The sequence below is a fragment of the Wyeomyia smithii genome, chromosome 1, assembly GCF_029784165.1.
Source record: "Wyeomyia smithii strain HCP4-BCI-WySm-NY-G18 chromosome 1, ASM2978416v1, whole genome shotgun sequence".
NCBI lineage: Eukaryota > Metazoa > Arthropoda > Insecta > Diptera > Culicidae > Wyeomyia > Wyeomyia smithii.
Window position 1 is genome coordinate 30,322,296 of NC_073694.1, and position 9,720 is coordinate 30,332,015.

Below are 9,720 nucleotides of genomic sequence, written 5' to 3' on the forward strand. Positions count from 1 at the left end.
ATTTTGAAAAGAAATATGTGTTTCAGGAATATATTTTGTTCAGTGTAAAATTTAATTCTTTAAACAAAATTTTGTACTTCTCATAGCTTATGAGTTGAAAATTTTCTGGGAAAGGTAGAAAAAACTTTGACCCTTCTCACAGACGACTAAATCTACCAAAATCACCAAACTCACAAAGTTTCACAGATATCAAAAAGATTTTCACCAACGATCGAGTGCATTAGCGTAAAATCCTTCAACAGAAGACACTCATGGCGGCTTCCAACGTCGACGAAGGCAGCGGCGACCGACGGCGGTGGCGTCATGATGGTAAAATATTTGAATAACGAGATTTTGAACACTTACCGGTGTTGGAGATGTGTCGCACTAGTGTGGTGGCCAACCGTTCGTGTCATGTTTGTTTTTCGGAGCTTCAAGTTCTGCTGTTGCTGCTGCTACTGCTGCTTCTCCTATCTGGTGTGTTTATCTAAGACAAGAGCGCTCGACAGAACTACTAGCACAGACTACTTCAGCACAGCAATAGCAACTTTCTTGACACGTTCTACCAGAACAATTGTAAACATTGGCCTGCTGACCAGTAAGCAGTTCATATACAACAGTAAATTGAAGGTAGTTCTCTTTTTTTCGGTTTTTTTCTGCCTCAGTACTCGCACCTAACTGAGAATCAACAGTAATTAATGCGTCTCTCATATCATGCCGAACTGGACCGAAAAATAATCGTCATTAGAGGGCTCCTTCGGCCGAAGGTAATAAAAGTGCTTGGTCGGTCAAGTAAGCTACATGGCAAGAAACACGTTTTGTGCGGTTCAGCGAACTCGGAGTTTATCAAAGCGTGGTGGCTCGTCTCGAGGCGGGTTTGGCTTGACCAAACCGGGCACGACACATTCTAATGTTATAGGTTATTTATGTTGTACAGTTCGTCATCGTACATGTAACCGTATTGAAGGTCAATTCCGGGTTTTATAGTAAGTGCCGAGTTACGAATGTGAACATATGTTTTTGGTTTTTGTTTTTGTGCTTTCCCCTTTGTAGATTTCACGTTTCTCACAAACTTTTTTGAGTTAAAAAAATTGTTTTGCAACACTTAGCTTCCGCGTTTTTGATTTAATAATTTGGTTTAAATTAAGAATATAATCTGATTTTTCAACCTCCCGCTTCACAGAGGCAATAGACAAAAAAATGATTGAATGATCAGAGGGCTGAAAACAACGGAGCAGTTTAGGTAGAAAACACTAGAAGCCAAACCAGTCAGAGTTAACACTGCAATAAAGAGTGTTTTTATGGGGCTCTAAAAAAATTATTGAACTAAAATTTACAAAATTTTAACACATTCGAAAATATTCGAAGTCGACTTTTTGGAACAATGTAACAAATTTTTCACACCAATTGACAGGTTTTCAAATTTCACCAATTTTTCAAATGCTTTTAGTTATTGTTTGTATTATTTTTACGCTGATTTGAAAATAGTGGAAAGTTAATTGATAAAATGTCAGAGTTAATTTCTATTCTTGCAAAATTATTTTCTAGTTTTTGCCATTTGCGGTTTGTGAAGGATTTGTCATCGATTCTTAGATCAGTTTGTGATAATTTTCAGCCCCTATTTTTTTTTGCTCTCCATAAATTTTGAGTTTAATTCGAAGTCACTTTTTTGCCATTTCTGGCCTTCAAAAGCGTGCATTCCGAGTGAAATTAACGATGTATTTTCTTTCAAATACATTTTTTGAAATTATTATTCTGTGCTGACTTTGGATTATAAACGATTATAATTATTTTAATCACCATTTCTTTATATTTAAAATGGTTTTAGTTGTATTCTAAAATTAATTGTTTTTTTTTAAATTTCGTAGTTGAGCGCCGATGCTTAGATTACTGTATTATTATTATTATTATTATTGAGAATATTTTGTATTTTTTCTCTAGCCCTGAAATGTTTTTGTTTTTGACTTGATTTTGGATTATTTTCTTTTTAACTGAGGATGAAATTTTTTTATATATTTTTAGTTGATTTTTTTATCGCCTCAACTTTTTTTGTACTTTTTACACACAGACTATATTTTTGAAATAGGGTCATTTCGTACTTTGATGAGGTGGCATGCTCAAAAAAGTATAAGAATTATGTGCCCTCCTAAAATACATATTATACATACAACTGAATGGATTTCAAATGCCATATCTTGATTAAAGGGTAAGGGTTGCCCCAAACTTCTAGTGTAATACTTGACGCATCTTTTCACTAATGAATTATGGAAAAATTTAATTGCAAACCAATCATTTTTGATTTAGTTTCGTAACATTCAACTAAACACCAGCTCGCTTTTATGGCAGAGAACAGAATGGTATAGTGTAGAGTTGTACGTGCCGTTATGGATGCATGATTTGTTACTTTCACTAAACAAATCTTGATCACTACTGTCTTAATCGATTGGTAATAATTTCCCCAAAGTTTTGGTAAAATAATCAGCATGTTTTTTCAGCTATAAACAAGTAGAGAAATTACACAAAAATCACTTGGAAAAAATCAGTAGCTTTCTGTTCGTATATTCATTCTAGACCTATGTTCTGCCCTTCTTTTTCCACGTTATGTCATTTTCCCAGTTTCGTGAGTCGCAAGGAGATCCTTTTTTTCATATGGACCCAACTGCGACCAGTAGTTTTGATCTGAATGCATAAAGCTACAGCAAAAATAAACATTGACATTAGACAGGCTGGTGTACATTTACGTTAATTGAGCGGTCGTGTCTTATAAACAACCTTTTCAACTTTTAACATCAAAACTGTCTTCGGACGAATTTTAGAGTTTTTTAAGACAAACATTCAGCAATCGTGAATATATCAATCCTGTTCAAAAATATTGATGTTTCTAATGAAAAATACCCCCTTTCCATTTATTTGCCTTTTCTTGGCGTGGAACTGCGCTTTTCTTTAGCCTACCACTTAGGAGTGTAAATTGAAAATCTATTAACGGAAAAGGGCGAAATTTGACTCTTTTCAAATGCTTATAAAGCGGTTTGTTTTCAATCGATTTTGTTCATTCTTGCATCAACTGATTGGAAAATTATATACGCATTCGCCAAAATTCAGAAAAACTTCGTTTCATTATGCGAATTATTGTACTATTGAAAATTGTTAAGCCTGGTTGAAATGAAAACTACGTCCTTTGATTGGCCCTTTGATATAATAACTAGCATATTCTTGCGATGGTAAATTATGAAAATGGATTAAAAATCATTAACTTCTGTTTGGTTTTGCAGCTTCAACCAATCACAATCTCGCTTCCTCTTCGCTTGTTTTCTGCTGCTTGCTCGTTCATTATAAATAGGGGAAGTATAGAAATCAATCACTCATTTTGCTTTGGCGGCCGTGTTGAACAGACAGAACGTTGCAATGTGTGTATCTCGATGGTTAGACCGCGTCGTACACATTAGCGGTAACAGATGTTATATGATAATCATTTTCAAATGCTTACTCTGTCTCTACCACCGGCTGAATTTCAAACATCAATATCTTGATCGACAACTAAAATACTGCCCAAGACCGTGCACACACAAGGCGTCTAACACAAACTACGTCAAACTAAAAATTAAGATTTCAGACTCCCTCCCCCCTCTTTTATAACAATAAATAACGTTCAATATGACTACCTCCAGCTAAAATTACGTAACACTGAACTACTTGACCCCTCCAAATTGTCAATTTCGAGCAAACATTGCAATAATATAACTGTCTCAACCACCACCACCACTCCTCCGCTTCTATGCAATAATAAGTAACGCAGACTCTAACGTCATTTGTGTACGACGCCTAACATATGCTATATTATTATTTTCAAATGCTATTTATCTTGTTGCCACTAAACGGTTTTAGAACACCAATTTCTTGAAGTATTATTCACAGTATTATAAGCGCCAGTATCAGCTGGCTTTTAGAATTTGCTTTCGGCTTAAACAAATAATTTCGCCGTTCGTACACATGTCTCAGCAGCAGCACGGTTCTTTTTAGAATGCGATGTCAGAATGCCTTTATTTCCCCACGGGGTGGCACAAAGATTTCGACCAGCATATCATATATTTAACATATATTTAACAGCAGACTGCCTTTCTCAAGGCAACTAAACAAGTAATTGAAAGTTGCCCAATTTTTCGAAAGGTTTTCTTGTTCTGTTCAGTCAGTGATATCGTATTTTCGTATTAAAAGGCGATAGCACTCCAATTCTTCCCGTGGCCCTCTACGGCCATGAAGCATGGACGTTGAAAGAGGCCGATCGGCGAGCTCTTGGTGTTTTTGAGCGTAAGATTTTGCGTTCAATTCTTGGCGGCATGCTAGGAAACGGTGTTTGGCGCAGACGCATAAACCATGAAGTGTATCAGGTGTACCGATCGGCGGATATAGTCAAGCAGGCAGAGCACGGCAGGTTGCAGTGGGCTGGGCATGTAACTAGAATACCGGAAGAACGACCACCGAAGACTATGTTTAGCAGAAATCCCGATAGAAGCCGTCGACTTCGAGGTAGGCCCCGCACTCGCTGGATGTGTGCTGTCGACGAGGATGCCCGCGAAATAAGTATTAGGGGAGATTGGAGGATTCGGCATTGGATCGATAAGCGGTCTGTAGCCGTGAAAGTAAAGTAAGTAAGTAAGTACTCCAATAGCACGTGAGAAGTACAGAGATTGATGCCAATAATTTTTATTATGTTTTCAAATTAAATTTACTCAAATACAAAAAAAAAGCATATATTTTGATAAAATGTGGACTTCGAAATGAAGCCAAGATATATTTTTTTTATTTGTCCAGAAATGAACATTTTTAAATCTTAGGGTAAATGGTGTCTTCGGAAAAGTTGTTGATAATGTTGCATTAAAAAAAACTTTGCTAGAGATTTTCTTCTTCCAGCTCTTCTTGTTTTGGAGGTACACAATTTCGTATCAGACTAGTTATAAAGAATCGATTTTTTTTATTTAGAAATAGCTGTAGCATTTGGAAGGCAACAATGTAAATTGAAACACACAACTTTGTAGATGTCACAAAAAAGAACCGAGTTATTGCTAAAAATGAGCTCAAAATCCTGTTTTTTATTTCCTTTTTTCTTCAAAAACACTAAGCTCTTTTTTTAGCACGTAAATTCGGAAAACAACTTTATTTGCTAGAGGTTTTTAACCATTTCCGCCAAATACTTTCGAGAAAGAATCAAAAGCAATGTTATTTACTTATGCGAAACGAGATGAATATCAAAAAAAAATTTAACTAAACTCTTGGGACCCTCTAAATAAACAATTCTAAAATGACAAACCATAAAAACATGTCTCGTAAAAAATGACATTCCTGAAAAATTTCGCGTGAAAACTACCACGCAAACTCATAAATCCGCGTTATAAAAGCCTTTGGTGTATTGGTTTAATTGACATACTATCTTCAGAAAATATTTATTACCTATACAAGAAGCTCCAAAGAATAACAATAAATTTTAGTCCAGAATTCAAAGACTTGTGCTGCAAAACCTGTCTTTTCAGTCTTGCACTCTAGAGAAATTATGATTTTGGAAACGTTTCAGTTTCTTTATCCAAAAAGCTTTGCCAAAAACTTTTTTCTTCTAACTCTTCTTGTTTTATAAATTGAAAAAGTCCTTGATTTTTTTCAATTTCTAAACATCTGTAGGATTTAGAAGGCAACAATTTTCATTCCCATATAGACAACATTCGGTACGCGATACACACATCCTTCAGTACACAGCCGCTCTATTGCCGAGTTTGCTTTTCTTTGCACGAAGGCTGCCAGTAAGGTCCCGAGCAATCTGTATTTTACTCCTTACGCTTATTCTTTCTACATCTTTTTTGAGCAGCCGTCAACCGACATTCGTCTTAGGCAAATAAAAATAAGGGGTAAAAAATTTTCCGGGGGATTTGAGATGTTACAGACACGCGCTGTTTGTGTAGTGTTGACACGAACGTATGTATAATGAGCTTATTCTCTCTTCTGCTTTCGCTATTCCGAAGACATCCTCTTAATAATGCCGAATCGACAAACGAAGTACATTTTTCGTTTCCTTTTGTGATGCTCTGTTGCCAACATGTTCTCAATGTGATAACTCGACTACTAGCGCGGATAGCTATCGCTAACATACAGCAACAGAAAAAGTAAGGCAATAAAAATAGGCTGTACTATTGGAATGCCTGGTAGAAGCGTTAAGAACAAAATTAAAAAATTCAACCTTTTCACCGAAAATTAGTCGACTGAAATCAACGAAAAACTGTAAACCGCATCAAACCTCTAACAGTTAGAATTCAATCGTACACAAATACTTCTGAAGGTCTGAGCAGGCTGAAGAAAATGGCTTCCGAAGTGAAGAACAGGCCAAAATAGCGAATGTTGCAAAAATTATAGCTAACATAAAACAACGTTTTTACCATCCTGTAAAGGCGCAAAGAGCATACAGAATTAGGCTCAGAAGCGCTCAGAGAAATTTCTAATTAATAAAATCCCACAATACGCTCAGAATCAACGACAGGCTGCAGCGAATAAAATGCTAAACCAGTCAAATTTAGAATCAACGGAAGCCATTTTAAAGGTCAGAAAAGGTGACGAAAATAATCGAAAACTAACAAAAAAAAGACAATGAAAATGATCCTGCACTAGGCTTAGAATTCACGAAGAACACCATTATACAAATTTACAACCAACTTAAATAGACTGCACTTAGAGTGATTTTAATGTTAAACTGCCCGTGAAAACTGCTAAAAAGAGCAATTAGTCATAAACTGAGGTCATCTCTAAATGTGAAAAGAATTTTTTTTGAGGAAATGAACTGCTACCTATTTGATACAAATGTTACACTCAAAGATTTAAGAGGAAAGCTTTTACAGAGCTCTGCCATGTTGAAAGTTTTCGTTGATTTTATTTGAATTGTTCAACACCCACCAAAAATAATTCGATCGAAAAAAATAACTTCAAGCGATATGATTTTGGATTGAATTGAATAACAACAGTGGTTTTACTGTCGCAACCAATGATTTTAGGACCGTTCTAAGCATTTTAATGAACCGATACTGAAAAGTGCTAAACAGGAGTCGAATAGCAAATTTTGTCTTTACTTTGAGAATATCATACTTGTTTTCAAAAACGAACATATTAAGGCTTCCCCGAGATTGAATTATAAATTTTACAACAAATTCTGATTAGATATTTTATTATTTATTGTAATTTTGTTTAACTCACATCATGGAGTTTCGTCGAGGATATAATTACAGGTTTATGCAAATTGGACAAAATTTCTCAAATTTTTGAAAGAAACATTAAATTATTATGTTCATTTTTATGTTTTGAATATTCTACAGCGTTGCCCTTAAATTTTTCCATTTTTATCAATTAGCATATTACATGTTGACTTAAAAATACTTGCAGTTCAGTTTTACACGATTTAGAGTATTCCACCAAATTTTACAGCCTCCGCAAAATAAATTATCACAGTCCAGCGAACCGTTATTGTGCCAGAATCATCCGTCCTGCTAATTAGTTTAATTACTCGAAACAAATCACACTGTAACGCCTCCGTCCAAACACCCGACGGTTGTTCCTCTGTCAGTCACTTTTTGTCGAGTCACTAATCACACACTGGTAAAAATGCCAAACGCCACCCTCCCAAACAACCAAAAAACAATTCAAATTTGAAACCGTTCAACAGCGGCACCGGCAGTAGCATTCCAGTCTCACAAAACTCTTGAACTTGAACTTGATCTTCTCGCGACGCTCGCCAGCACACAACTGGCTAAGTCTCAAGAACCGCACCGGCTCGACCAGCAGCAGCAGCAACAGCAGCACCCGTGAAAGGTGGTCCCAACCGGGTGCCGCGTTGTAATAATGAACGGGATCAACAACTAAATGTCTAACAGTCATTTTGATAATGTCGGTCCTGAGCCACGATCTTTACTGTTTCTTTTTAATGCAAATATTCGACCGGAGGAGAAGGCGCGGCCGTCTGACATCTTTTCGAGCGGAACTCTCGCTCGATCAAATAAAAGTTTTGAGAATAATTGTGGGCCTGTTAACGACCTCACCGCCTACAGGGTAGTTAATAGAAAACTATAAAAAGCGAATGATGGACATTTTTCGATGATGATCATTCCACTGTGCGTCGATCGTGCCGATCGCCGATATTTATTTGCTTTTAACACAGCTGACACTCTTTCTTCCCCGCATTTCTAGTCAATATTGACCTTTCACTCGGCAGGCAGGCAGGGTTTTCGCGCATCAACAGTAGCGTACCGTTAACAAGATGCGTGAGGGCTGGGAAGTTGTGAGGAATAAGGCATTGTCCCAATTTTGGCAGAAATTCTTGTCGGTCTGCTGCTGGATGCTCGAATCAGGCCAACAACGAACGTTCGCCGCCGGACGTCTCCTTATTATTTATTATGAACACTGCAAAGCTAAGCGAGCCACCGATCGCCCGACCAACAACCAAAGAGGAAGAGTGCTGAGAGCGGCAATGTGGCCTAGCGTTGTTTTTGTTTTGTGCGTTGCGCAGAAAGCCACCGCCTGCCGTCGGTCGTCGCCCACGGCGAATGTTGGAAAAAGCAACATCGCTGACTGGGAGGCGCGGCTGGAAATATGATGCCCCAGCCGTGCGCTGACAGATAGGTTAACGATAGAGACGAAAATGCAAGAGGTGACTTCTTTGGGGAGTAGAAAACCGGTAAAAATCACTGCAAAAGTCAAGCATGTGTGTCAATACCGGAATAATTAATCATTCGAGTCGATAATCGTGGTTGAGAATGTGAAAATTATGCAACACAACACAACCAATCCAGCCGATCCTAATTGCGAAAATTGCTAATCATCGTCAAACAGGTTTTTATTTTGCTTCATAATTCTCACAAGTCCCGTCCATTAGCATTCCCTGGTACTCGAAAGGAGCTGCAATTATTTCCAGACAGCAGCACACGCTCGTATTCTACCGTTAAGGCTCGGGTGAAGGAACTCAAAACTGATCGTCAGAAGAACATTCGATCATAATTATACAGCATTCCTGCTTGATGATAAAATACGCTCGCCAAGCATTTTACGATCCTTTGTTCCATAATGGTCCGCCGAAAGAAAGAATAGATTCTCTATACATTTCAAAGTAGAACAATCAAGAAAATCTCCCGTTGAATAGTGAACAATACTGATGTGGCTTATGTTTTGTAAAAGACCGAGCTTCCGTATCTGAATAAATTATTAGATTACCGAAGCTAGCTCATCATTTATTTTACAAAAAAAAATCTTCTAAAAATTTGCATAATCTGAAAGAAATGGAAAACGAATGAAACAAACAAAACCGGCGAACAGAAAATGATCGAAAAACGGGTCTAAGCCTGAACTATAAAATGTGTCTTCAGATCAGGAAAAAAACATATCCAAGCAAATATCCAATTGAAAGAAGCAGACTTTTGATGAATGCTTTCAAGATGAAACTGGACGGTGACTGAAGGTTTCTTTTCACTTGACGTTTATGATTGTAAAAATCTCAGCTTCCCCCTAAGAAAAAGCGCTCGAATTGCTCCTTTGTGCTTGCGTTAGCGGTGCAAAAAATCGATCAAAGTTTCACACACGTAATTTTAATGATTTTTGAGAAAATTATCTTGAAAATTCGAGCACGCAGTTTCACCTTAAGTACTAAAAATAAATTATCAAAACTATAAATTGACAAAAAAAAACTGAACCCAAATTAAGTTTAAAACTTAAATTGAC

At 37.0% G+C, this 9,720-nt stretch overlaps 1 protein-coding gene across 8 annotated transcripts in view; it reads right to left on the reverse strand.

Annotated features, from left to right (window-relative positions):
* LOC129717439 (phospholipase A1 3-like) overlaps window positions 1-7,750 on the reverse strand; it is a 63,946-nt gene extending 56,196 nt beyond the window's left edge. The window contains exons 1-2 of one of the 8 annotated variants that reach the window (XM_055667330.1): window positions 7,666-7,750; window positions 346-657 (exon numbers count right to left, since the gene is read on the reverse strand). In XM_055667330.1, coding sequence (XP_055523305.1) covers window positions 346-395 — 50 coding nt within the window. In that variant the 5' untranslated portion in view covers window positions 396-657; window positions 7,666-7,750. Of the gene's footprint in view, window positions 1-345; window positions 702-7,393 lie in introns of all 8 variants that reach the window. The other 7 variants (XM_055667331.1, XM_055667329.1, XM_055667326.1 and 4 more) reach the window with 7 other exon arrangements.
* Between the last annotated feature and the right edge of the window lie 1,970 nt (window positions 7,751-9,720).